Source organism: Monodon monoceros, unplaced genomic scaffold (genome assembly GCF_005190385.1).
Source record: "Monodon monoceros isolate NGI ecotype Baffin Bay Population unplaced genomic scaffold, NGI_Narwhal_1 Super_Scaffold_4, whole genome shotgun sequence".
Lineage (NCBI taxonomy): Eukaryota > Metazoa > Chordata > Mammalia > Artiodactyla > Monodontidae > Monodon > Monodon monoceros.
Window position 1 is genome coordinate 37,344,786 of NW_021703781.1, and position 27,574 is coordinate 37,372,359.

Below are 27,574 nucleotides of genomic sequence, written 5' to 3' on the forward strand. Positions count from 1 at the left end.
TAATGTTCCCAGCTGCCCCAGATCTCTGTCTTAGGTTGTACAAATTTCCCGGACGATCATGCTGTTAAAAAACAAAAACCACACAGCTTATCTTTAGACTTAATATTGGATTCTCCTTGGACCTGCTCTGAAGTCTGGGCACGCACTCCCTGTTAATGTGCCCAGCTGGGCATCCCTGAGGCTTGGAGCTGGCAGGACCCTTAGAAATGACCTCATTCTCTCACGTTACATATGAGGAATGACCCAAGGCCCCAAATCTCAGCAGAGCCCAGTGGGACCATTCTCCTGGCTTCCCGGAAGCTTCTTTTTATAAAGTGTCTTCACTCTTATCATAATGTGAAACTCACAACATAATGTTCCACTGAAATGAAACTTGGCTTCTCTGAATTCCACTTCTCTCCTGTGCAAAGGTCTTGACTTACCAGTTTTTCCTTCTTCTCCAGACGACGATAAAATAACCAGCCAGGCAGATCTCATGGGGGCAGCCCCTAGCCAGCCAATGGGGACAGGCCCTCTTTGTTTCCCAAGAGCAGTAGTTTTTCCTGCCATCGACAGGATGGCAGCTCTAATCTCCAGCTTATCCCAGGGTTTTGAGGGGAAGGTGCAGGCTGGATGACTGACCAGTTTGCAGAGAAAGCTTGAAATTTTGTGCAGGCAGGGGATGGTGCAAGAGGTTCTCCCATTTGGATATATCAAATAGTATGTTTCCTTTGAGAGATCAGTGAGGTGTGGAATGGGGTAGAACACCAGGAAAAGAGGCTCAAGTGTGTTCCCAGGACATATATACCATTGGCAAGGTTTTGGCTCCAGGCTGAGCTGAAAGGGTAGGTGGGACTTCGAGACAATAACATGCAGCCTGCAGAAAGGAGCTGGTAAAAGCTTCCAGAATGGCTGTAGGCACCTGCATTCCAAGAAAGGAGCACTCAAGGACCAGGAGGACCAGGGAGCTGATGCTTACTGAGCCCCTGTCAGCAACCAGGTGCTTTACTTCACTGATAACATAATATTTGACTCTCAGTCAATTCTTGGAGGTAGGTACTTTTATTATTTCTTTTTTACAAATGGAGAAGTGGAGGCTCAGAAGGGTTACACGAGCTCTGGCCACATAGCTGGTGAAAAGCAGATCTAGGGCTCCAGCCTACATCTTGTGCACTTGATGGTCAAAGTTCTCATCAATGCATCCCATTTCTTCATGGTCATGGCACAAAAAATTAGGAGCAAGACTTCTGGACTGGCAGTGAAAGGAGCTCGGGGGACACTCTCCCTACAAACCAACTATTTAACTGGAGGAAATTAAAAGTATCAATTATTTCAAATCTCTGGAAATTGTCCTAAGGGCATGTAGCAAACAGAGAAAAATTCATTCAAGAAAATCTACTAAATCTTGGTGAGAACAGGGAGGGTATATGGCACTTGAACCACTACCCCTTCCCTTATTCCCTCTCAGCTCTATCTCTTGGAAATTATTCCAGGCACTCCACTCTGGGCAGGGATGGCTAATAACATGGGGGCTCCCTCTCCCTCCAGCATTCACTTTACGTTACAGTTTTGCCCCAAGCATTTGACAAATCGAATAACCTTTCGTGATAGGATCACTCAACAATGAGGAAATAGAAAGAAACTTCCTCAGCCTTATGAGGACATCTACAAAAACCTAGGTATCATCATATTCAATGGTGAAAGAATGCTTTCCCCAAGAATCAGGAACAAGATAAGGATATCTGCTCTTGTTCTATTCACTGTTGTACTGGTGGTGGTAGCCAGGGAAATCAGGCAAGAAAGAGAAATAAAAGGCTTCAAAGGACTCTATCAAGAAAGTGAAGAGGCAACCTATAGAATGGGAAAAAATATTTGCAAATAACGTAACTGGTAAAAGTCTAGTATACAGAATATGTTAAAAACCCTTACGATTCAAAATAAAAGGGCAAATAAACCAATTTTTTTTAAGGGGCAAAGCATTTGAATGGACATTTCTCAAAGAAGATATATAAATGGTCAATAATTACATGAAAGGTTGCCCCAAACCATTAGTCATTAGGGAAATGCGTATCAAAACCATAATTAATGAATGACTATAATAAAAAAGTCAGACAATAACAAATGTTGGTGAAGATGTGAAGAAATCAGAACACTCATACACTGTTGATGGTAAATGGTGCAGCCCCTTCAGAAAACTGGTGGTTTCTCAAGAAGTTAAACACCGATTTACCACTTGACCAAGCAATTCAACCCCTAAGTATATATCAAGGAAATGACTATATATGTCCACCCAGAAACTTGTACATGAAAATGTTCATAGCAGCATTATTCATAATAGGCACAAAATGGAAACAACCCAAACGTCCATCAACAGATGAATGGATAAACACAAGTAGTATAACCATATAATTGACTATTATACAACCATGAAAAGGAATAAAATAAAGATACATGTTACAACATGGGTGAACCTTGAGAACTTTATGCTAAGTGAATAAAGCAAGTCACAAAAGACCACATATTACAATACAGGATTCGAATGACATGAAATGTCCAGAATAGGAAAATCTATAAAGACAGAAATTGCTTAGCATAGGAGTGGATTGGAGTGGAGAATAATTGCTAACGGGTAACAGGCTTTTCTTAGGGGCGATGAAAATGTTGTGATCTTAGATTGTGGTGAGGTCGATCATGAATATAATAAAGGACATTCAGTTATACACTTTGGTGAATTTTATGGTACTTGAATTGTATCTCAACCAAGTTATTTTAAAAACTAAAAAGATACTTTCAGACTGGTGGGAGAGAGATTGGAACACTGGGTGACCCCCCAGGGCATGGCTCCTCGTGATTGGCGGTCCACTATGGCTCTCTAAGCTGGAGGGTGGCATCTACACCCTTTCCAGGCTCAAGCCCTGGAATCTGGATTTGAGACCTGCATTGGCCTTGCCCTGGAGATAAGCCTTGGTGATGTTTTCTGTTTCCTTACTTTGGGGTTTCCTCACTGAGAGGTCTCCACAGCAATAGGAACATGCACTCACACCGACTTGGGTGATTTGTAATCTGAAAAGCACTTTCCCCATCTTTCTTGGAGGACTCATTGCACCCATCCTGAGAGAAGTGCTGTTATTCCCACTTACTAGGGGAGCCTGAAACCAGAGAAGTGAAGGGGCTTGGCCCAGGTCAATCAATGTGTTAAGGGCAGATTTAACGATCCCCAGGCCAGGGTTCTACTTCCAACAGCTCTGTTCTACGTCTGCGCAACATCTGCTCTGCCTTCTGCTGACAAAGGAAGGCGGGCTACAACAAGGTCAGCCCTTCTAGTCTGTTTCTCAGCAGGGATGGGTGTCATTACACATTTGCAGGGATAGCAGTAGCTAAGGATGTGGTTGTGGCATCTTGGGCTGAGAATCAAATGGAGACACGTGGTAGTCGCCTGCTTTTGAGGAAGGTGCCACTTTCTTGCCTGGTCCACTGACAGAGACGAGGGCTCTGGTCTCTTGAATGATCTCACCCAGACCCTTTTTTCGGGAGAGGGGGTGGGGTCAGCGATAAGAGTGTGGAAGAGCTTTACTTTGTTAACCTAGGTAAGCTCATAATCGCCTCAGCCTCTAATGCAGCATACCCAGCAGACTCCCTTAACTGATGGCAGCCACCAGGAAGCCTAGATGTCTCAGAATCACACGCATATCACCCAGAACTCCCAATGCCCGCCTCACCTCTAAGACACATCCCAAACGCTGCTATAGCAGAGGTGTTTATTAAATGGGGTCTGAAAGCTCGGACATTATGCTTCCCAGTTTGCTTCCTGCAGCCTACTCACCTATCCAGCTCTGCTGACTCGGGCTGAGAATGGGGCAGGGCCGTCGGGTTCCCCAGAGGCCTGTGCCACGAGGGTGTCTGTGCCCATCGTATCCTCCTCTCCACGTGACAGGCGGGGACCCTGGCTCCTCCCCACTTGGGACTCCTTCTGTGCACAGCAGGCCAGCCTGGGACACCTGGCCCATTCGGAATCAGATGCCAGCCCCGCCTACCCAGACCCATGTTCCATATTACTCATTCTCCCCCAGCTGTGACTCTCAGACCCTGAACTTCCTCCTCGGCGGCAGCTAAAGAAACAACGCTATTGCTTCCACCTCTGAAGGCTTGTGAGAATGTCTTTTCTCACTTGGTTTTACAGAAGAACTGGGTTATTGCAGGGAGGAGTCTACTTGTTTGGGATACCTGCTGCATTTAGACACCAAACTGATAGAAGCTTCTGCTTGGCTATTTCCATACATTTGCAAAATAACTTGTAGGGAATGTTGAAAAGTGTACAAGAATGAGCACACGTTTCTAATCTAGACCTTAAAGCATGTGCTCTAAGTTTTGCTCTACAGAACCCTGGTGTTTGCTCACACGCACAAATGAAGAAGCATTGTAATTTCTCATTAATTAAGATTGCCTATGAAGAATAATGTGTCTGCTCTGCCTTGTAACGATCCCATGGACCACAGAACACTTTGTAGAAATACATATTGCACATCCTTAACTGAGTATCTGATTCATCTTTCTTTGTTCATTCTGGGTTAACTGTCACTTCCGTGGCCCCGTGGCAGAGACCTAGCCTGCTGCCTGCCCACTTTCCTGTCTTCCCTCTTTTCCCATCTCTTCCTCCCTTCTCTCCCATTTTCAACAAATATACATCTCTCACCTATCCTCCCGACAGTCACCAAGCAGGGCAGAGAGATGTCTCCGTGCTGTGTGAGTCTCCAGGGCACCGCCTCTGCGGTCCCTGCATACAGCAGGCGCCTTGTCCTGTGTGTTGGCATTCATGGCTGAGTATTGTCAGATTTCAGTCTCTTTCAGTTTACATCATCTACTTGGAATCTTGAGAGCCCATGTAGTGAGGATGTAGGGAGCCCTCAGCGATGCTTCTGGAACGAGTATTGCTCATCTGGCCTGGCCCTCCCTGCAGTGAGCACAGAGCCGCATTGTCTCATGTCGCTCTGTGACTCCTGCTGCCCGGCGCCAGCCCCAGAATTCAGCCCACTGCTCGGCGCTGCTCCCGTCCTGAGGGCTCGCAGCCTTGCCTTTTCTCCCTGCTCCCGTCCTGAACCATCTCGGTTGGAGTTCAGGACCCACAGCTGTAGTCTACACCTGCCTCTGAGACGTGTAAGCTGCCAGAGCATCCCTGGCCTTTCAGAGCTGAAATGTTACATCAGAGATGAGATGGGCCGTGAGTCCTTGCTGAGTGCTGGGTCCTGTGTCAGGAGTAACAGAAACCCCAGGGCTTCTGGACTGACGCAGCCTTGTGTGAAGTGGGAATGATGTTCTCCTTCAGGGAAAGCACAAGGATTTCTCCGCTCCGTGTCTGGGAGAGAGGAACTTGTGAGGGTTCGAGGCAGTGCGAGCTTCTTTGGAGCCACCCTCAAGGTCTCCGCAGGACCTGTTGTGTCGCTCGATGGTCCCAGAGGCCCAGCTACCGTGGGGATGTCTGGTCAGCCGTTGAAGAACTGACCTGTGAAGACCCCGAGCTCCCCGCAGGGCCCCTGGACATCAGGAAATTCCAGGCAGGGCTGTCTATCTATACAGACCCCTTGCTGAGCATCCCCCAGCCTGGAACAAGCAGCTCAGAAGAGGCTGGTGCCCGCGAGGGAAGATAGGAAGAGTGGGGCCTCGGGGGGAGGGATGATGGGGGCGGTGTCAGAGGTGACCTCCTCTGGCTCGCTGTCCCCATCGTTCAGGTCTTCGGCCAGGTCCGGGATCATTCTGACCGTACTGTCCTCAAAGTGCACCTGCTTCTTCTTGGCCAGTGGGTCAGCTGGCTCCAGAGTCAGCTCCGTCAGGGCATCTGGGTGCTGGAGGGCGTTGGGCATCCTGGTCCCTTTCAGGATGCTCTTCATGTGTATGAAGAGGGAGCCAGGCCCCTCCTTGAGGGCCCCATGGAAGGTGTATGTTTGCTCGGTGTCCCCAGAGCCGGTGGTGCTCACGGCGCTGCCAGAGGGGTCCGTGTACTGCTCTGGGGGGGCCAGCACCTCTGCGGCAGCTTTTCTCTTTTTCCGCTTGCTCAGCAGGAAGTAGGCCAGGCCAGTGATGATGAGCATAGAGCCTGGAAGAGATCTGGGAGGTCAGGATGCTGGACGAGTCCTGGAGAAAAGCCAGAGGCTGTCCACGCCCACCGTCCCAGAGGGCCACTGCGGCATGCCTGTGTGGCCACACTCAGGTCCCCAGTGCTGCAGCCCTCACGCCTGGCTTGTCCTCACAGACCCACATCAGACCCGTGTGGCAGGCCTGATGCCTGGCCGGGGGATGTCAGTGGGGCCAGTGCTGTGCTGGGGCCCTCACCCTGACAGTTAGCCAGGAGACCCTGTGCCCCAGGCCCCCTTCTTGCTGACAGCCGATCCTGGTGCTGCCCGCCTGTCCTCCCATCACCACGCTCAGCCTCCCTCTCAGGGGCGGCTTGTTGGGGCTGGACCTGCAATACCTTCGACACACCTGGACTCTATGTTGGATACTGGGCCCAACTGCTGAACTGGGCTTCCTTCCTTTCCCAGGAGTGGGGAGATCCTGCTTTACTGCCCGCTGCCCTATAAACATGGAGGAAATTGCAAATCCCTGTGGGTACAGCTGGCACAGTGTTGGCTCCTCTCCTGGCCCCTCATGCAGCCTCCAGGCCAGAGGTCCCTCTGTCTCCTGCTGGCAACCCCACCCTGTCCAGAGGAAGGGGTGAAGGTGGCCGTCCCGCCTGCCAGGGCCAGGGCCTCCCATGCATCTCACGCTCTCTAAGGAGTGGGGGGCCGTGGCTCGCTGTGGCCTTGTCAGAGCTGAGTCCTGCTCAGGAGTGAAGGCTGCACGGGGTGTCCCTGAGAGGCCACGACAGGTAGGAAGGAAGAGGAGGCTCCACCTTTCCACCTCATCTCCAAGGGTGGTCTGCTTCCTGGCACTTTTAGATGGGTTGTGAGGAGGGGTGCAGTTTTCACAGCTAAGGAGGAGGGAGAAGGGTCCTAGCAGAAAAAATCATTGTCAAAGCCCAGGATGTGGAAGCATCAAGTTCTGGCTTCTGAGATCAGAGCCTGGGCTGACGAGCAGGGCGCATGGGGTGGGAGAAGAAGATGGAGTTGGAAGGGTCTTTGGGGATCCCATTTGGTGTGCCTTTCAAACCAGGTTGAGGAGTTTGGACTTGAAGGGATAGGTGCTAAGGAGGCACAGAAGGGTTTGGATGGAGAAGTGACTATCTTGCTCCCTCTGAAAGTTCAGACCACACACAAGCATTGGAGAAAAGGTCAGTTCGCTCTTGTGGGTAGAGCCTCTGGACGCCTATAGGAAAGATGCACTTCTTGGGACTTTCCTACCACTTGGTCAGTTCCTCATCCCTATGATCCATGCTAGAAAGGGCAGAGGGGCTAGTGGGGACCTGGATCCAGCATCACTGCAGGTCCATGAGCGCGGGATGCAGCCCCTTCTGCTCAGAGCCTACCTGCAGTGGGGGCTGCCTGCCTCCACTACCTTCTGGAGCTCCTACCTGGGATGGTCACGTGCCAGACCAGGACAGGGTGGAGGAAGCAGGCCACAGAGAGCAGCATGTAGGCCAGGAACCTCTGGAAGCAGCCCAGCCAGTGGGCCTTCTCCCTTGCTCTGTAGGCCAGGGACCCTGGCTGACACCTGGGGGGAGGAAGTCCAGGATTGGCAGGGAGTAGGCAGCGACCCAGGAAAGCCCCAGCAATATATAAAGCCATCAGAGTCTGGGATTGGGTCCTATTATGGCCATGTTCCCTGCAGTGGCCTCTGGTTGAACACCCCCAGGGGCTGAATTCCTCACTGCGGGTTCCACAGTTAGGGGCCTTGCCTGAGCCTCTCCAGAGGGTCTCCAGCACTTTTTGTGAAATGCGGCCCAGACATGCCTGTTTGGCCCAGGGTGGGGGACGGTAAATGCTCTCAGGATGCTGCAAAGGCAGTGGGAAGAAGAGTAGGAGACTCAGGGGCACACTGGAAAGTCCACAGTGCAGTGCGGAAAGTGTGCAGTACAGGAGACACCTGGCTGGGACAGTTGTAAGGGTTATGCACTGCACAAAGGGCCTGGCCACATGGGTGAGAGGGCTGGAATCCAGCTGCACCCTACTCAAAGGAGCCTTGGCTAGGCATGAGATGGCATTGGCCCAAGGGGGCTTCTCTGTTAACTGGCATGCAAGGACCATACGTGGGCCTGGCAGAGGCCCGATGCTGGGCAGTTTTTCTTAGGGGAGCTGTCTCCAGCCTGCAAAGGAGGAAAGTGTTTGCCTTTAGGTCCATCTCCTTCATCCTCTGAATTGGTTTGGAGCGGGACTCTGCACACCGCCTCCTGCCCAGACTGGGCTTTGGGGGAGTGGTGTGGGCTGGCGGATGGCGTGTTGGACCAGAGCACAGCCCTCCTCCCACATTCTGCGGCCATGGCTCATTGGTGCCCTCTGGTGGTCATTATTTTGTAACAAACCCTGGCTGGGAGTGGAGGGACTCCAGAGACGGTAAAATGCCCCTTCAGGCCTGGGGCACCTCCCTGCCCTGCCCTGAGAAATTGCAAAGGTCCTTTAGCAGTGACATTCAGCAGAAATGGGGGAGGCCTGCTGCCTCAGGGCTGGTAACCCTGGGAGGCAGCCAGTGGCCTTGCACGATGCCAGGACAGCTGGATTTGAAGCCTGGCTTTTTAGCTGACCACCTAGAGACCCAACTGTCTAGATTCTGAGAACTGTGGCCAGGGGTCAGTCCTTGGCCACCCTGATGACAGCTTCCATGAGTGGAGCATGACTGGGCAGAGGTATAGGCCTCTGTGGCCATGTGGTTTCCCAAGATTCTGCAAAATCTGCATTCCTGCCTCACAAACGGGCATGGAGGCGGGCCCTGACTTGTCCCTGGGTCCCAGCAGGAGGTAGAGTCAGTTCTCAAACCCAGCTCTGGCTGCTCCAAGCTGGCTTTCCGCGAGGTACTCGCCCCGTGGTAGATGACTCAGACAGGGGGTACAGTGACTGGTTGAGGATCGGGATGGACTCTGTCGGGGGACTCTGGGTGGGGTCAGGCCCTGAATGGATGAGTCAGTCCACTCCCTGGTTGGGAGAAGGGAAAAGGGGACCATTGAGCTCCACGAGCCTGAGCCCATGTCCAGGCTGGGGCTCGCGGCAGGGTTGGGAGGGAACCTGTCCGTGGCTGCTTCGGGAGCAGAACATCTACCGGGTCGTGGTCTCATGGGTGGAGGCATCTGGGAGTGTCTGGGGCTGGGGGTGGGAGTGGGGCCGCTCTGGAGGCTACTTACTGGAAGCAGATGGCCAGCAGCTGAGCCACGAAGTAGGCCCCTTCACTCACGGAGACGGCGGCTCCTGTAAACCTGTGGTGGAGGCAGATGAGGGAGGCCGGGTACCCTCTGACCCTCCCTTCACTTCCCTCGGCTGTCTTCTCACAGCGCCTTGCCCTCCTGGGCCTCTGTGTAGCCGAACAACTGACCAGGAGTTTCTTGACCTAATCTTGTCACCCAGTCAACATGAACCAGAAGCTGCCTGGACACCAGGGCCTGTGCTGGGTTGGGCTGGGTCTCGGTGGTGGGGGGTAGGGGTGGAGGCCGGGGCCCAGAGATAGGTGAGGGAGCTGCAGGCCAGCAGGGGAGACGACCTTTTCCCCTACACTGCTGCTTGAACACTGGCAGGCACATCCTTCCACCCAGTGTCGCCAGGGCTGACACCGACTGCTGGTTGTCTGAGCCTTAAAGCTGGATGCCTTGCCTTCTCATCATCCGAGTAGTCACCAGCAGGGGCTGACTGTGCTCCTTAGATGGCCTGAGAATCACTCCCATTCCTTCTGGTCTCACCTGTACTGCCTGAATTGGACACTGCCCCCTGAATCCTTATACCAGCTTCCCCTTTTGGCTTCCCTGACCCCCTGACCCTCACCTCCTGGCCTTCGGTTCCTCCAATCTATCACCACCAAGCTGCCCGAGGGCTCCTTCTGAATCTGATATTCCTCCGCATCCAGACTGCTTCAAAGGCTCCTCTGCTTCAAGTGTGGTCTGGGGATCCTCCAGTCAGAATCTCCTGGAGATTCCTGGGCCAGCCCCAGACTGTGTATATCAGAATCTTTGGAGGGGAACTTACATTTTTTATTGGAGGATCTCACTGGCCTATAGAAATGAAATTTCTTAGCATGCCTTTGGAAGCCCAACATGAAGCTGTTAGGTGCCACATGGCCTTTGCACAGGCTAGTGCCTCTTGGGGGTCTCCCCTTCTCTTCTCTTGTCCGTTTGACAATGTTAGTTATTTCTCTCTTTCTCCCTCTGACCATTTAGTACTTAATCTCTGCCTTCTCCCACTTTCTCTGTGCCTCCCAGTATCTGCCTAGCTCTTACTCCTCAGCTTTTAAATGGTAATAATGAATTTACATAATGAATACATGACATACATTTCTAAGGGCTGTACAAATACCAATTCATTTAATGATTTTTGTTAAATCACTGTGACTACCCTCAGTTTACAGTTGGGGAAACTGAGTCACAGGAAGGTCAAGTCCCTTGCTTATGGTCACATAGCTGATCAGTAGTGGGTCAAGATTCGAACCCAGCACTCAGACTGCAGAGCCTGTATGCCTACCAAGCGCACCAGAGCATGTGCTTTTTTTTTTTTGCGGTACGCGGGCCTCTCACTGTTGTGGCCTCTCCCGTTGCGGAGCACAGGCTCCGGATGCGCAGGCTCAGCGGCCATGGCTCACGGGCCCAGCCGCTCTGCGGCACGTGGGATCTTCCCAGACCGGGGCACGAACCCGTGTCCCCTGCAGCGGCAGGCGGACTCTCAACCACTGCGCCACCAGGGAAGCCCCAGAGCATGTGCTTTGATAAACAAGTGACATTGCCTTTTTCTATGTCCTGGAGCAGAGGGGGAAACTGAGGCTTTGGGAATAGAGTGGCTCATTCAGACTTCCCAACTGGTGCTACAGAGGCTGTGCCTCTTGAGGCCAGGGATGCTGGGTCACTCAGACGAGGCGGTGAATCCAAGCAGAGAGCCCTGCCCTTGTAGCAACATCCTACACACGAAGGCTTCTGCCCAGGGCTCCATGCTGCCCATGTGGACCTTTCGGCCGTCGTTTGTGGGTAAGTGTGAGGAAGGTGCTGAGGGGCCTCTTTGGAAGGAGGAAGACAGGAGGTAGCAGGGGTAGAGGAGAAGTGGAGAAAAGCCCAGAGAAAACCAATGACAGGTCAGCTCCTACTGGTGCCTACTCGCGGCCATGGCCCCTGCTTGGCCCTGGGGACACAGAGCAGGAAGTGACAGTCTTATGGGGAGATGCTCCAGTAGACGGAGAGAACACAGTGGCAGGACTCTGAGATCTCAGGGGTGGGAGAGATTGTGAGTATGGGAGGAGGATGAGTGGAAGAAGGAGTGAAAAGAGGAGGGAGGGACATTTGGGCCTTTGGGTGTCCCTTGCGGAGTGAGTGGGGTGTGAGTGGCAGGAGGGATGGGCCGGGTGGGCAATGGGTGCCCATCCCAAGGGGTAAGAGCAGGGCATGGGTGGAAAACATAGACTAGTTTACAGTAAGGGGCAGGGGTCTTGAGGGTGGAAGGAACATCATCTAGGACTGGACCACAGAGTGACCAGATGGGCACAGTGTCCCCTCAGGACAGAGACGGAGCAGTCAGGAAGAGGCAGGGTTCTGGGTAGAAAACAGTCTGCATTAACCAGCCATGGATCTGGACTGTTCCGTAGGATAATACCCTCCACCTCTTACCCGAAGTGGATCGTTGTGGGTGAACTAGGCAGCCATGTGGAGAGGAGGAAGGCCCGCCCTGCTTCTGGATTGCAGGCAGACAGTGCACCGCGGCCAGGCACAGGCTCAGTAAGATATGGAGGCCCTTCGGAGCAAGGAGAAGCCCCTTCCAGCCAGCAGGGGCTCCAGGCTCGGGGAGGCTTCCCAGGGTGAAATGCAGGGGTGAATGACAGGCTTTGGGAATGCCGGAGTGGCTGGGAAGGCACTCGTGTGCTCTACAGGATGGAGCAATGGCTTAGAGGGGAGGTGACGTGGGTGAGTTTGAGAAGAAGTCAGAAGCTCCTGGGGTGTAAGTTGAGTGACAAGAAATAAGGTAGAGGCCAGAAGATGGCAAAGGGGTGTGGGCTAGAGGCTCTGGGATCCCTTGAAGGTGGACAGAGGGACCAGGTTTCTAGGTGGCTAAGGTTGTGGCAGTGTGGAGATGGGCCAGAAGGGTGGAACGGGGTTGTGGATGGTGGGTGTGATCCATGTAGCAAACCGAAGAGGTTCCCTGAGGCAGGAGGGCTCCTTAGGACATAGACCAGGCCACCGTGATGAGGGTGGGTAAGGAGGGGAGGAGGTGGGGGGCAGAGGATGCAGCCTGGTGACCCTGCAGGCAGGCCAAGGCTCCCTTAGGATGGAGCTGCTGAGAAGCTGGGCTGTAGAGCCCGCAGGGACCCCAGGCTCTCCTCACCCCTCTGGGATACCACTGCACAGCGATCTTTTTCCCACTAGGGGGCGTCTGTAGAGGCAGCTGGCAGGGGAGAAAGGACAGAGGCTGAGACACTGAAGGGACCCAGGTGGATGAATCTGGGCCCTGCTGTTCATGGGCTTGGTGATGTGGGCTGAGCTGCTTACTCCCTCTGAATTTTTTTTTTTTTTTAATCTGCAAAACGGACTATATGCACTTCTTCTGTAATGCTGTCAAAGGTAAAGGACATAAGGTAAATAAAACATTTAACTGTGCTTGGCATGTAGAGGAGCTCAAATAGATAGTCCTTTGAACTGATTCCCCAATCTTTAAAACAAGAGCTTGGTTATTGTTTTCTGAATAAAGACATGATTGAAGAGATGGATGGATGGATAGATGTATGGATGGATAGGTGGGTGGATGGATGGATGGGATGCCAATTGGTTGATTTACAAGATGATCTGGCTAAAGTCCTTCCCAACACAGGGATATTCCAGAAGTCCGCTCTACGCCTTTCACCTTTGGGACAGAATGGAGCTCGTGTGGGATGGGGGGATGCTGTGGGTGAGTCTCAGCAGATGGACTTGGGGTGAGCTGGAACAGAACATAGAGGCAGGGAGGGCACATACTCACAGCAGATAGAAAGCCAGGCTTTTAAACTGTCCCTGGAGGAAGGTCTCAGTGCCCACGCCGATCAACACTAAGGGGAGAAGAAGAGGAGGGAAGAGTGGGCCCAGGTGCTCCAGCCACGGCACTGCCTTGTGCAGGCTCCTTGGACGTGGAGTGAGCCCTCTCCTGGGGATTGGGGACCAGGGTAGGCTCCTCTCCATGTGACACAGGGAGCTGTGGCTGGGAAGGTGCAAGAGAGCAAGGAGGCTTCAGGATCGGTCTCTGGAAACCAGAGGGGTTTCATGCAGCACCCCAGAGGCCTTTTAATCCAGTCTTCCCAGAGCAGATGCCTGTCCTTCTCTGTCCACATTGGTCATGCTGCCACCCCTTTAGTGTCCCTGAAACAGCCCACACTGACAGGCCACCAAGCCCTGGGCTCCACCGGTGTCCTCCACATGGAGCGGCTTCAAGGGCCCTTACCATCCTGTAGGCCCATGTGGGCTGTGTTTCTGGGCCCTAGAGCTTGGCCATGGGACCTGCCCCCACCTGTGTTCCCTTTGCCCAGATCACGGTTCTTGCTCTTTCCGTGCCCTCGTTTTCACTTGCTGGCTTGGCGGCTGCATCATGCACTCCTGGCTCATCACTTTGGACCCAGGGCGGATTAAGCCTCTGGGGTTTTGCTGGGACATGAGATGCGGCTCAGCCTCATCTTTCCGCCCGTCTCTTCCTGGCAGTTGGTGTCTGTGCTCAAATACCTGACCTTGCATTTGTACGAGTAAATCCATCTTGGACCCACGTGTGTGGACTTGCTGGGTCCTGGCTGTCTCCTGACTCTCAGGGCTTCACTCAACCAGCCGCAGCCCTGACCCATCCACCCGCTGATGGAAACGCTCCACGGACAGCATGCAGATGTTCCTCCCGCCGTGGTGACCCACCCCTCAGACCTCTTTCTGGCCCTAACTGATTACAGCCCACTCACCCTACATTCCTCTCTCTGGGCTGGTATTTGCCGAACAGTGACTTTAGCTCGTCTGCCTCCCAGAGAGTGAAAGATGGTGGGACTGAGCTTCTGCTCTCGGCTGCCCGTGTGTGTGGCCCTTCATCTCTGCCGCGCGGGGGGCTGCTTCCCTGGGCCTGATGCCTCCTCTTTTCCCTGGCGGATTCGCTGTGTAAGCACCCGTGCTCAGGTGACCGGAGCCCTTTGCCCACTGCGGAAATGCTGTCTCCTGAAATGCTGGGTGGAGCCGTTCACTTAGGCGCCAGCACCTCGTCCCCTCCCTTCGTGGGGGGATGCGGAAGTACTTCAGGGAGAAGAGGACAGAGCTCTTCCATCGAGGAAGGGGGTGCCTATGTATTCTTAGCGATGGGGGTTCCAGCGTTCCCCGTGGTTATGGGCCAGGGCGGTGGAGGACACTGTCCTCTCCAGGTCCTAGCCACTTGCTGGCTTGTCCCAGGTGAGGAGTCAGGGATGCCACACAGCCTCACTCCCCTCTGCAGTGTTAATGTGACCTGTAGAGCACTCAGTGGCTGATACACAACGGTCACACGTGTCCTGGTTCCTCACAGCAGCCCCACAGCACAGGGAGTTCTATACTCCCCATTTCATAGGGACGGAAATGAGGCTCAGTGACCTTGTATAGTTCCCCCAAGGACACATCTAGAAAACAAAGGACCGATAGAGCAAACTTGAGCCTTCTGGCTCCGGGCGATGGGCCATTTCCTGATTTCCACTGTCGACCTGTGTGTGTGTGTGTGTGTGTGTGTGTGTGTGTGTGTGTGTGTGTGTTATGCAGGCAAATATTCATGTGTTTAGTTTTCACTGTGTCTCCTGTCCTGTTCTCAGCACTAAGCGTTTATTAACTTATTTAATCATCATAGCAGTCCTGTGTGAAAGTGCTGTTACCCTCACTTTACAGAAGAGGAAACTGAGGCACAGGGAGTACAAGTAAAACAAAGAAACAAACAAACCAATCATGGATGCCTAGGTCAGGTCCTGCATTTCGGTCTCCCATTTGCCAGTTAATAGCTGAGCCAATCTCTCTGAGGATTCAGTAAATTAATTAATGCCAAGCACATCACCGGTGCTCAGTGAAATCACCAGTCTTTTGTACAAGAATCCAGTCCAGCCCGGGGAAGTGTCTTCCCACCCAGGGCCCCGGGGAAGGGGCCTTCTGCTCAAGGCTGTTGTTTGTGATTTTTCACTTCTGGGGCGAGGCAGGACCTTCATCCACCTTGTAATCTTTGTAGATTTGCATGGGCTTCTGGAGATGACCAGCAGATGGCAAGAAGGGGTCTTGGGAACTCAGCCCCTTTTCCTGATTTGCACCCCTTTGGCATATGGAGTGCTATTTTGATGTCTTTTGATGGAAACAGAGGGTCAATAGTCAAAGGGGCATTTCAGGAACACTCTAGAGGCAGTTTGCAGTTAAAAAATGAGAATAACAATAGGGAAAAGAGAGAGCTGGGTTGAAATCCCAGTTCTGTGTGGGTAACGGTGGGTAAGTACTTAATTCATCTGAGCTGGGTTTACCATCTGTGGAATGGAGAGAATTCGTTGTATCTCCTAGAGTTGTTGCTTGGATTGGAGAAAAAAAAAAGGTCTGAAAACCTGGGATTTGTGCTTATAGATGTCACGTGGCCCATACACACAAGCTCCTTCCTCCCTCTACCTCTGGCCTGGGCAGCTTTCCCAGCCTCCAGGTAGCCCATTTTGCATCAAGGAAAGTGGGGTCACTCTTCCAAAAGCTCTCAACCAACAGTAAACATGCTGGATTCTGCAAGCCCAGGGACAGAGATATGCCCTTTGGTAGGGGGAGGAGAGCAGGGGGTTGAAGTCAGAGACATGACCCCTCAGGCCAGGAGACCTGTAGGGGGTTCTCACAGGAGGCCATAAGTCCCTTTGACACTGGGGCCAAAGGGTCCCCTGCTGGATCCTCCCAGTTCTGGGGCTCATGCTCTCAGAGGCAGACCATGTGAGGCTGAGGCAATGCTTCTGTCCCCCTCATCCGTCTGTCTGCTTGTGGCCTCGACCCAGCTTCTGCCCGCAGCTGTCTGCCCAGGCTCCGTGGTGTCTCCTGACAGCTATTCCTAGACTGTGCTTCCATCTCGTCTTCTGTGGTTTCACAGGGCTCTAGCTCTGAGCAAAATGGGCCAACCTACAACAGCCACTCACCCCAACAAATGATGCTGTGGCCCTTGCCCTGAGCTGGGCCCGGGGACAGAGGAGCTGAGATTCAGAACAGAGATGGGGGACAAATGCCATACATGTCCCCAGAATCAGGGCTTCATTATAACAACTTCTCCATAAGAAAGAATTGCCCCAGAAGAGCCTTGATCCTGGGCGGCATTGTTCTTTGTGCCACAGGGGGTGCGGGTGCTGGGCGGAGCCACCTGTGCTACTTTTACACCCCCACTGAGGGGCCTTAGACTCCTTCCATCCCTCCCTGTTGACTGTCCCTTGGAATCCTGTTGCCCCTCATCCCAACCCAACAGAATCATATTACAAGCCCACCCTGGCATAGTCCGGCCCACCCCTCCATCTCATTTCCCCTCCCTGTCTCCAGGGAGACATCTTTTCTGGCGTCTGGTTAGAAACCAGCATCTGTGGACAAGCCTGTCTTCTGCGTCTTATTCCCTGGCCTCTAGTTTCTTTCCCTCCTGTCTGGGCCGAGTCCAACCACAGCACAGTATTTTCTTCTCCCAGAGGCCAGGGCTTTCTTCTGAGTTGCCTTCCTGAGCTGTTTGTTATAGTTCAGACTTAGCAGGGATCAGAGATTCTGGACCTGTTGTGCAGGCCTGGGCCAGGCACACACCGGAGCATCTTTCCAGGCATCCTGAGGCTCTGGTCCAGAGTGTGGGTCGATGAAAGCTATGGGCGTGCAGTGCTGTGACAGAGAACGTACGGCTTGACCAGAAAAGCAGAGTCCTGGCTGCTCAAGCAAACGATAACTCCCTTGCTCGCTTCCTATTCCAGAAAAATGGGGATGATAAAACATGCATAACTGACTATGAGCCTCAGGCTTAGTAAATTATAGAGAGTTGTGCGAATGAGATGATGGCTAATGGAGTTATTAGGAGAGGCAGGTTGTTCCCATCAGTAGTCTCAGGGGAAGGGGAGGGTTTATTCTTATCCTTTCCTTCCATTAATACATGTTTTTATTGTGGCTCAAGAGCTCTTCTCTATGTATTGATGTTGTTCATTGATTTTCCTGTCTCGGGTCCCTTCTTCAGGCCTGATTGATACAAGTGGCCCAAAGCCCCATCTACCGGTACATCTCACGTGTTAAGCCCCTCTGTGTAGCCTGCTAAGGGCCCGTGTGCTCCTGAGGATGGGGCCTGTCTGTGGTACTAATGGCTAGGGGGCTATCTCCAAGGCTTCTGGCCTCGTGCTACCTTTGCCTCAGGGCCGATGTCATGGTTGGCTGTAGCTTATCTGTTCTGACTCCATCACTGGGTTGAGTTTTGACACCTGTCTTGCATTCAGTGCAGTGCCCTGGTGGCAACATAGGACACTTCACAGAGGTCACTAGAGGCCATGCTAACTGGCTTTCCATGCCAGGCAGCGGTCTTGGCCCTGGCTGCCTGGGGAGCTGGGTGAGAATGTCATATTCACTGCTGCTAAGGGCACCTCATAACTCCCCACGTCGTATTTATTGCTTTTCTTCATCCTCAGCTATGGCATATCTCCTACTGGTTTTAGTGTCTGTAGGGATATCTCAGGTAGGGACACACTGATCTGATGACAATGGCTGGGGATGGTTCAAAGGGGGTCACAGCTGACTGTAGACGTGAAGGCTAGGTTTGCACCATTTCTAAGAACACAGAGATGTTGGAACTAGTTGCTAAGAATCCAATGAGACAATAAAGTAGTAGCTGCAGGTTTCTTAACTCAGGAGAAGTTGTGGCAGATGCTAAGCCAGGCAGGGAAGTTTACCCGTGTGTTGAGAGCCATTCAGGGGACACCTATGAGCCAGGGTTCAGAGACACTATGAGAAAAGGCCAAGATTTTATAGAAGAAAATTCTAGATATTCAGTTAGAGAGATTTTAGAGTATAGGGTGGCCCTCAGTGTCCTCCAACCCACTCACAAGCCTGCTTAGGGAGAATTCCCTGAAGGTGAGAGAGTCCTCATTCTCTACTGGATTCTCTACTATCGACTATAGTAGACCATCCAAGAGGACTCTTTTGTTTGGCCTTGTAGATTGGCCAAAGTGCCTGTAGTAGATTGCAATGATGCCCCTGCAAGCCTTCACCCCCTTGGTATCCACACCCTTTGTTATATGACTTTGCAGTCCCTTGCACTGAAGAGAAGTCTGTTTCCCCTTCCCTTGAATCTGGGCTCAGCAATGTGACGTGCTTTGGACAACAGGATGTTATCAGGTACCAGGCAAGCACAGATGGGAAACGGGCTTGTGAACCGGACCTGCTTTCTCGTGCCTCTGCCATTATCATGGGCACATGGCCAGGCCAGCCTGCTGGAGCACAAGGGACCTTATCATCCCAGCCAAGGCCAGTCTAGACAAACCAACAGCTGTCTGACCCTCAGATAGGTGAGTACACCCAGCCTACGTTAGCAGAGATACCTAACCTACTCGCCCAGATGTGTGAATGATAAAAGCTTATTACTCTATGCCACTAAGGTTTTGCAGTTGTTACACAGCCTTATTCTGGCAATAGATAACTGACACATCCACTATTAAAAACAACTTTATTGAGGTATAATTGACATGCAACAAACTGCACATATTTAAAATGTGCAATTTGGTAAGTATTGACATATGTGTATACCAGGGAAACCATCACTCCAGTCAAGATAGTGAACATATTTATCACCCCAAAAGTTTCCTTGTATCCTTGTAATCTTACCTTCCAACGCTTCCATCCATCCCCAGGGAAACACTGTGTCTATTTAGATAATAATATAGCTTTTCGTTTTTAGTTTGTTAATATGGTCAATTACATAAATTGATTTTGGAATATTAAAGCAACCTTACATTTCTGGGATAAACTGTACTTGGTTATGTATATTATATTTTTATATATTTTCATTTGATTTGTCAGAACTTTTAGAATTTTTACATTTATGTTGACGAGGGGTATTAGTCTATAGTTTTCTTTTCTCATCATGCCTTTTTCTAGTTTTGGTATCACTATAATGATAGTTCATAGAATGACTTGAGAAGTACTCCCTCCTTTTCAAATTTCTGGAAAGGATGTGTAGCATAGATATGATTTCTTCCTTCAAGGTTATAAAATTCAAGGTTATGAAACCATCCGGGCCAATACACCACCTTTTGCTGATGACATCGTTTACGTGGAGGGACTCTACACACCTTTGCTGACGCCACTGAGGATACTGACCCTCAGGCAGAACAGCATCCTCCTTGTAGAGACCCACAAGGGGACATTTCTTCTAGGTCTTGATTTCAGGTCACAGTATTTGGCTGAAGTATTTGATTCTTATTCTTTCTTGCATTTAAAGAGAATGCATCTGCTCACTCTTCCACATGGCAGCTTTCCCGGCACTAGAAAACAATGACCACGCCTCCAAATGTTCTCTCTCTATGCTACACATACCATGTTTCTTTCTTTTTTTTTTTTTTTTTTTATTGGAGTATAGTTGCTTTACAATATCGTGTTAGTGTATACGGTACAGCAAAGTGAATCAGCTATACGTGTACATATATCCCCTTTTTTGGATTTCCTTCCCATTTAGGTCACCACAGAGCACTGAGTAGAGTTCCCTGTGCTATACAGTAGGTTCTCATTAGCAATCTATTTTATACATAGTATCAAGAGTGTATATATGTCAATCCCAATCTTCCAATTCTTCCCACCCCCTCCCCTTTTCCCCCTTGGTATCCATACGTTTGTTCTCCACATGTGTCTCTATTTCTGCTTTGTAAATGAGACCATCTATACCCATTTTTTTCAGATTCCACATATATGCGTTAATATACGGTATTTGTTTTTCTCTTTCTGACTTACTTCGCTCTGTATGACAGTCTCTAGGTCCATCCATGTCTCTACATGTTTCTTTATCCGACCTTTACCTAGCCTATGGCAAGCTAGGAAGGCTCAGGGGAAAGCCCCAGGAGGGCTCCATCTCCCCAGCATCAGCCATTTGTTCCTGACTACATTCTTTTTTGATAACAGGCCTCTTCAGATGGTTGCACAGAGCTAAAGAAAAATCTTAAAAGAACCGTCAGCCCATGAAAAATAAAATGAGGCTACCATCTTTCTTCTGGTTTCATCACTACATGTGATGCAGAAATAACTAATGTGCTGTGGGATGATCTTAATGACCCAAGCGCAAAATGTGAAGAAAAATGTTACTCAGTGTTAAGACCTTTCATAGTCTAGCCCCTTCCTCCTCTTCCAGCCTCCACGGTCATATGTTAGCTTGTTCCTTTCCTCTGATCTTTCTTCTTTTTCCATCCTGCAAGAAGATCTCATTACTCACACTGTGCCATCCCTGTGTCCTGCACGTTCCTCTAAAATTAACCAGCGCTGAGTGAGAATCTAGGTGCCATGAAGTTTGCTGCTTTAGTCATTGTTTCATTGAATGCTCACGTTCCCAGAGCGTAGATGCACTTGTTATTCCCATTTCATAGATGAGAAAACTGACGTTTAAAGTGATTAGCTGACATGCCTAAGGTCACACATCTACTAAGTGGTAGAGAAGGACACAAATTCACCCTCTCAAACACTAGGCTGCAGTGTTTGGCACTGGAATATGTATTTACTAGCTTGTCTCCCTGGTCACCTCATGCGCTCCTCTAGGTTAGAGGTCATACCACCCTAATCTATGTGTCTACATTGCACAAAGTGGGGGCTCAGCCAATGTTTGTCAGATAAATGAATCCTAGGTGGAGATCCAGATTTTTTGTTCTAAATCTAAGAAGGAGGACACAGGCACAAATAAGTAAAGAAAGAAATGCTTGAAGTAAATTATATTATCTTCCAGTGGTAAGAGGGTGGAACTAAGGTGGGGGTATTTCATTTGCCCATTGGGACAATCAGACTGGAAAACAGTCCACATCAACTTTACAGGATCTGAAAACAATACGTTCTTGCCTGGTAATAAATCCACCTGTGGACGTGTTGGAGTGCATGAAGCTTCCTTAGATGGCAGGAGGTGGTCACTGAGATATACATTTAAGAAGGCTGGAAATTAGCAAGGAAGGCCCAAGATGATTGCCTCAGAAGCATTCTTTTTTTTCTTTTGAAGGCTTTGAATAGGGCTAAAGTCAAACTATGCATTTGTTGTACTCTTTAAAAAATAATGAGAACATCTGGGTTTAAACGCTTCTTTTATCTTAGACTATATTAATAAGCCAAGTCTCCATTTGAATGGAATGTGGCAAGGAATGGGGCTGTCAGGAATGTGGCTCTGTCCTTTATGTAGAGAAGAGGTTAATGGGTCAAAAACCTGGAACAAAGCAAAACTCCCAAGTGATCCCAGGTTGATTGAAAGTAATTGATTTCTGGCAAGCAGGACTTGCTTAAAATGGCTTTGTCTGAAGCCCGGCTCCTGTCCTCGTTGGCTGAGTGGTGCCCTTCTCTTGGGAGCTGTGTGCCGACAGTCCTCAGATGTTCCGCTGCATCACTGCCCTGTGAGTGGGCAGACTGGGGCTCCAACACCAGATCTGCTGTTTACTGGCTGTGTAACTTCTCCCAAACTACCTAAACATTCTGAGCCTCAGTTTCCTCATTTGTAAAATGGGATTCAGCTCAGCACTCGACCCTCACAGGTACTGGTAGGGCTGCAGCAAGATAATGGCTTTACAGCAAGTTGTCAGTCATGTACCTCTGGACCCATACATAGAAGGTCCTACTGCGATAATTCCTTCTGGAAATTTGTGCAGATTTGTCTGTCCCCAGATGAGGTCCAGGTGTGGGTTTGGCTGGAGATGGTCATGGTGGTGCCAGTCAAAGCATGCTTGGCAATCATTCACAGACAGAGAATTAGCAGTTGGATCAAATATCAGTGACTTTACAGATTTAGAGAACAAACTAGTGGTTACCAGTGGGGAGATGGAAGGGGAGAAGGGCAATATAGGAGTAGGGGGAAAGGAAAAAAAAGGGTTATTATGGGATTATATGAAATCATGTGTGTGAAACTTTTGAAAGTTGTAAAGCACTCTAGAATTTAAAGAAATTTCATTCAATAAGGAAAGATCATATAATATTGCAGATAAAAAGAATATCAGTATCTTTAGATTTAGGAAGTGTCTGGTCAATCCTTCCTTTGCTTCAGTGTAACTATGTCCACTCTCACCATGACCTCCCCTGCCTGAGGCTGTGCATGGTCAGGACTGACCGATGGTGGGGGCACTAGACTGATAGGGTGGCCTCAGCCAGCCTCTTTGGTACCCTCTGTGTGTCTTGCATTCTGCATCCCATCATTTCGCCAAGACATAGAAAGACGTGTCCTTTGGCCTGATTTAGGCGGAAGGCATGCTGATGAAGCGTCGGGTCTCAGGAGTAGGTAGTCGTCAATGGAAATCTTGCCTCTTTGTTCCCTGAGTGTGAGACTTTGAACCAGGTACTTCACCAACCAGCCCTCAGTTCCCCCGCAAGTGCCATGGGGACGAGGATGGTGCTTCAAAGGGTAGTTATAAAAAAAAAAAAAGGTCATGAAGAACCTAGGGGTAAGATGGGAATAAAGACACAGACCTACTAGAGAATGGACTTGAGGATATGGGGAGGGGGAAGGGCAAGCTGCGACAAAGTGAGAGAGTGGCATGGACATATACACAGTACCAAACGTAAAATAGATAGCTAGTGGGAAGCAGCCGCATAGCACAGGGAGATCAGCGCGGTGCTTTGTGACCACCTAGAGGGGTGGGATAGGGAGGGTGGGAGGGAGGGAGGGAGACGTAAGAGGGAAGAGATATGGGAACATTTGTATATGTATAACTGATTCACTTTGTTGTAAAGCAGAAACTAACACACCATTGTAAAGCAATTATACTCCAATAAAGATGTTAAAAAAATGAAGTGTAGTTATGAGGATGAAACGAAATGCTTCATTTAAAACATGTAGCACTGAGCTAGGGTCATGATAAATACTCAGGTAATAATGTTCATGAGCAGCTGTTACGTCAACAGCAGAGGCTGGAAGAGTGAAAAAACGCCCCCGAGAAGCTTGAGTGAGTTTTGCTCTGACGAAAGTTGAAAGGCCTCCCCACCCAGGGCCCAGAGACATTTCCTCAGCAGTTCCTCTTTGCGGGAAGCCCAGGCCTGTCCTTGTGCAAGGACACAGCAGTGAGGAGAGGGCTTTCTCTCCAGGGTCAAGGCCCAGGGAAATGAATCTCCTCACCTCCCTCCGCACCCCAGCCCAGATCTGGAGGGCCTTCAAGGTGTAGCATCTACCCTGACACAGGGAGCTCTTTCCACCCTCTCTCTGCAGGCTTGGGGCAGGGGCTGAGGACTGGGGAGGAAGTTCATGGAGATTCACTCTGGGGGATAAGGAGGAAAGCAGAGGTGCAAAGGGAAGCCAATCCTGCCTTCCAAGCACAGGATGGGGACCAACCTCGCTGGATAGGCCCCTTTCTAATTTTATGGAGGAAGTGCGCCCTGGGCCTCAGCGCTCCCATCTCAGTTGAAACCCATTTTCCCAGGTGCCCCCCTCCTGACAGTTAACGAGAATGAAACACAGGGTTGAGCCTCCCCTGGGGCCTGAGTCTCTGACTCGGATGTCATGACCCTGTCTTCAGGTGGACACAGTGAGAACCTGCCGGAGGGATGGGCACGTAGGGATCCGGCATGTTTACTGGCAGGTGTGCAGTGCTTCCAGTCTGTGTGCAGTTCCCCGGTTGTGTCTTTTCTTTGGGTGGCTCCTGGTGCCACATCTCAGCAACAGAGGGACACCCAATGCCTTCCATGGCCAGGCAGGGGATACAAATGAATGACACCAGCCAAGTGTAAGTCAAATAAGGAGGAGTGGGTCTGTGATGACCTGGAAAGCTTATGACTTCAAAGGGAGAGAATTGCCTCATTTTCTAATTTTCAAAACACTTCTGCCTGGGGGCAATCTGCAAGGCCTGTTTACCCTTCTTTGGCGGTGGCAGTGCTCTGTCTGCGCCCACTCATGGTGTGGGGCTGGTCATGGGGGTGGGACAGCAATGACCCCTGGGACCACTGGACATCCTAATGAAGCTTCATTTAAAGGGACTGAATGGGGAGGAAGAGGTGAGCTGTGCTTCGGCCACAGCTGCTGGGCCTTGCCATCCTGGTGCATGTCCCCAGGTCCTGGCGCCTTTAGAGCTGCTGACAGCCTCAGATCCATCTGCAGAGGGAAAGGGAAACCAGGAAGGGGCTGCTGGATCAGGAGCTGCCTGGTCCCTGCAGGTGACACTCTGGGTGACCTTGGGTCACACGCTTTTCCTAGTTTCTAGGAAACCCACACTCCTCCCCACAGGCAGACCAGGGCTACCTTAGGTCTCCCAGAGTTTCTGCAAAGTGACAGCCTCTGTCTCAAGTCTGATTTCCTCTCTAGCAGCAATGCCCCTATAAATGAGGTCTGGACTTCTTAACAGAGGATTTCAACCAAAAAGAGGCTTAAGAGAATAAGGAATTTGCAAATCTTACACATTGGAAATAGGCCAGCAGTTCAGTGACGCTGAAAGAAACTCGAGAGTTTCCCAAGATGACTAAAGCCCCTCTTTCTAGCTTCCCACCTGCTCCCAGCACTCTAGAAAGCCCAAACACAATTATTGGAAAGCCTGGCCATTAGAAGGCAATATAGTGGCCTATATTTAGCCTGGATCCTGTATCAAAATCAAGGGAGAGGACCGTCTTCTGCATTAACAGTGGCCCTCTGCACAGAGATAAGGGCTGTAGTTCAGAGAAGTTTGTGTGTGTGGCGTGTGTGTGTGTGTGTGTGTGTGTATGTGTGGCTGCAGACCCTTCCACTGGCTGGGATAAATCGGACTTTTAAACTGTCTGTAGCTAATCCATTAAAAGTTTATATACCTCTTAAAACAGCTTCCCGACAGGAGCCAGGTCTCCCCTCTGGGCAGAGCGTGGCAGGGGGAAGTGTCACTGTGATTTCTGACAGATGAAAGGGGTGCATTTTACATGTTTAGAAACCAAGGCATAGAGGAGGGCAGGGTGTAGTCAAGATCAACGGTGGTAGATGAGGACTCAAGCCCCAGACACAGACACAGAAACCCTACTGAGGGTTAACTTCCCTTCCCCAGGATGGGCATTTAGGGGCCTTGGAGCTCATGTAGGTGACAAGGTGGTTCTGATGGAGGCTGGACCTGGCTCCCCTACTCGTTCATTTACTCAGGGCCCTCAGCAGAGCAATTCCAGACCCGTCCTGGTGCCCGCTGGATGGGGCTTCCTGCCCTGGGAAGAAGGAGCTCTTTGGGCAGAGTCCTGGCCTTTTTAAAAATCCAGCCATCAGGGCTTCCCTGGTGGTGCAGTGGTTGAGAGTCCGCCTGCCGATGTAGGGGACATGGGTTCATGCCCCGGTCCAGGAATATCCCACATGCTGCGGAGCGGCTGGGCCCGTGAGCCATGGCCGCTGAGCCTGCGCGTCCGGAGGCTGTGCTCCGCAACGGGAGAGGCCACAACAGTGAGAGGCCTGCGTACCGCAAAAAACAAAACAAAACAAAACAAAACAGCCATCAGGGTTCCAGGCCGGCTATCTCTCTGACCTGTAGCATGACCTTGGGCAAGGTCACTGTCCCTATTTGAACTTAGGTAATCCTTCTTGTAACAGGAGGGGTGGTATTAGACCATTGATGGCAGGCCTCCCTGTGCCAAGTCAGGACTAATTGCTAGAAGAGCCTACTGGCCAGCATAGCAGTGAAGCTGGCCCTGAACCCAGGGAATGACACAGATCCCCACTGAGCTCTGAAGTATGTCCTGGGGCTTCTCCCAAAAGGTTTACATCCTCAGTTCTACTTAGCTATGCTCAGTTCATGCATCCTCGACTCTCCAAAACACTTGGCTAGCAGACTCAGTTATCTCTATCATAAAGATTAGAAAGCGTGATCCCAGAGGGCCCAGGTGGCTCTCCCAGTGTCACACATCGGTGAGCAACAGGGCTGGAGTAGGAACCAGCACTGTTTGGGTCTGAGCTGGGAGCCATTTCCCATTTTCCAAGACCCATTCGTAAGATTGTGTGTAATGGTGGGCAAGGACTTGATCGGCAGTGGGTGTCTCTTCTCTGTCCCCAGGGGACAGTGGGGGCCAGAGCCACGGCTCAGAACGCTGCCTGCTCACCTCCCCAACACAGATCCTGGCCACGTGCGGGGCTCGGGCTAGGGTCCGGGTCCGAGCTGGGGAAGTGAGCAGGCAGAGCTCAGGGTCACAGCTGTGCAGGTACTACTGCAACCATCTGTCTTCCCAGCAAGTCGAGCAGCCCCCGGATCAGACTGGGTGAGGAACAGCAGTCCAGCACGGGGAACAATTTCTCCCCCCAAACCCTCCGTGTTTTAAGGGAAGCCTAGGATCTCTGTGTCCAGCTCTCTAGCTCAGCCTGCCCCGTGTGCTGGGAATTCTCTCTCCATGAAGTGGGGCTGTGATTTGAATAAAACAAGATGCACTCCAGCGACCCTTGACTGTGCAATGAGGCAGCCGATTCTTACATTTGCCCAGCCCTTTACAACTTCACCTTCAGCTCCCACCTCCACCTCACAACAGCCCCCAAGGAGGTGGGGCAGATTCTTTCAACTCATTTCACAGATGACGATGCTGAGGGTTCCCAAGGTCACAGGGATGGTGGGTTGACAAGCAGAGATTCTGTACCAGACACCTGGATCCCAGCCCCAGGCTCTCTCCACTGCACCTGCTGCAGCCTTGAAGAGCAGTGTTTCTGGGGTTTGGGGAAAGAAAGTGACGAATATGTGGCCAGGTGTTTCTTCCCATCCCTCGCTGGCCAGCTTCCACCCCTTGGACAGTCCTGTCTGTTGTGCCCAGTACACAGAGGACCGAAGCTGAGGGGCGGGGTCCTACCTGCAGCAGTGGTGATGCCCAGGAGACGACAGGTGTATTCCAGCCCCGTCCAGAACACCTGCAGTTTCATGGTGCAGGGTCCCAGAAAGGCAGGCAGCAGAAGCTCTGGCCCGAGATGCTCCAGGTGGCCTGTGTGCAGCGGGAGGCTGTGGCTACCAGCTCCGGGCTCTTGCCAAACCAGTCCAGGCCACCTCAGCCTGGCCGAGGTGTGAATAGGGCTCACTTTCCCAGCTTGCCAGGTGCTCAGCTTAATCATTACCTTGGAAGAATGTCCCCACTGCTCCACGCAGCCAGGGCCTGGTCTGGAGCTGCTGCGGCCCCAGCGTGGCTGTCTGAGATCAGGCAGACTAGGGCTGGGCTAGAGGCAGCGTGGAGCTGATAATTAACTGTTTCTGGCTGGGAGTGGGGAGCCAGCCAAGGAGTCAGCCCAGGCCGTGCCCTACTGGGTAGCAGAAAGGCGCAGAGAAAGCCACATCTGGACCTGAGGCCTTCAGGCTCTGAGAGTCAGTGTCTGGAGGTCCCAGTGTACATGCAGGTTTGTGTTTGTGTGTGTATGGGAGAGAGGGATGTGTCTTTAAATCACCAGCA

At 51.2% G+C, this 27,574-nt stretch overlaps 1 protein-coding gene across 7 annotated transcripts; it reads right to left on the minus strand.

Moving 5' to 3' along the window:
- Positions 1-1,008: 1,008 nt before the first annotated feature.
- Positions 1,009-27,250, minus strand: TMEM72 (transmembrane protein 72). Of its 7 annotated transcripts, XM_029245448.1 has the most exons (6): positions 26,987-27,250; positions 13,041-13,107; positions 9,245-9,316; positions 7,484-7,623; positions 6,446-6,548; positions 5,566-6,070 (listed from the first exon to the last, which is right to left on the minus strand). In XM_029245448.1, exons 1-6 carry the CDS (start codon positions 27,240-27,242, stop codon positions 5,779-5,781), a joined length of 930 nt encoding a protein of 309 aa, XP_029101281.1. In that variant the 5' UTR covers positions 27,243-27,250; the 3' UTR covers positions 5,566-5,778. The 7 variants fall into 7 exon arrangements, with proteins under 7 accessions (XP_029101279.1, XP_029101283.1, XP_029101282.1 ...); XM_029245446.1 differs by lacking the exon at positions 6,446-6,548 and having other exon boundaries at positions 1,009-6,070; XM_029245450.1 differs by lacking the exons at positions 6,446-6,548; positions 7,484-7,623 and having other exon boundaries at positions 1,010-6,070.
- Between the last annotated feature and the right edge of the window lie 324 nt (positions 27,251-27,574).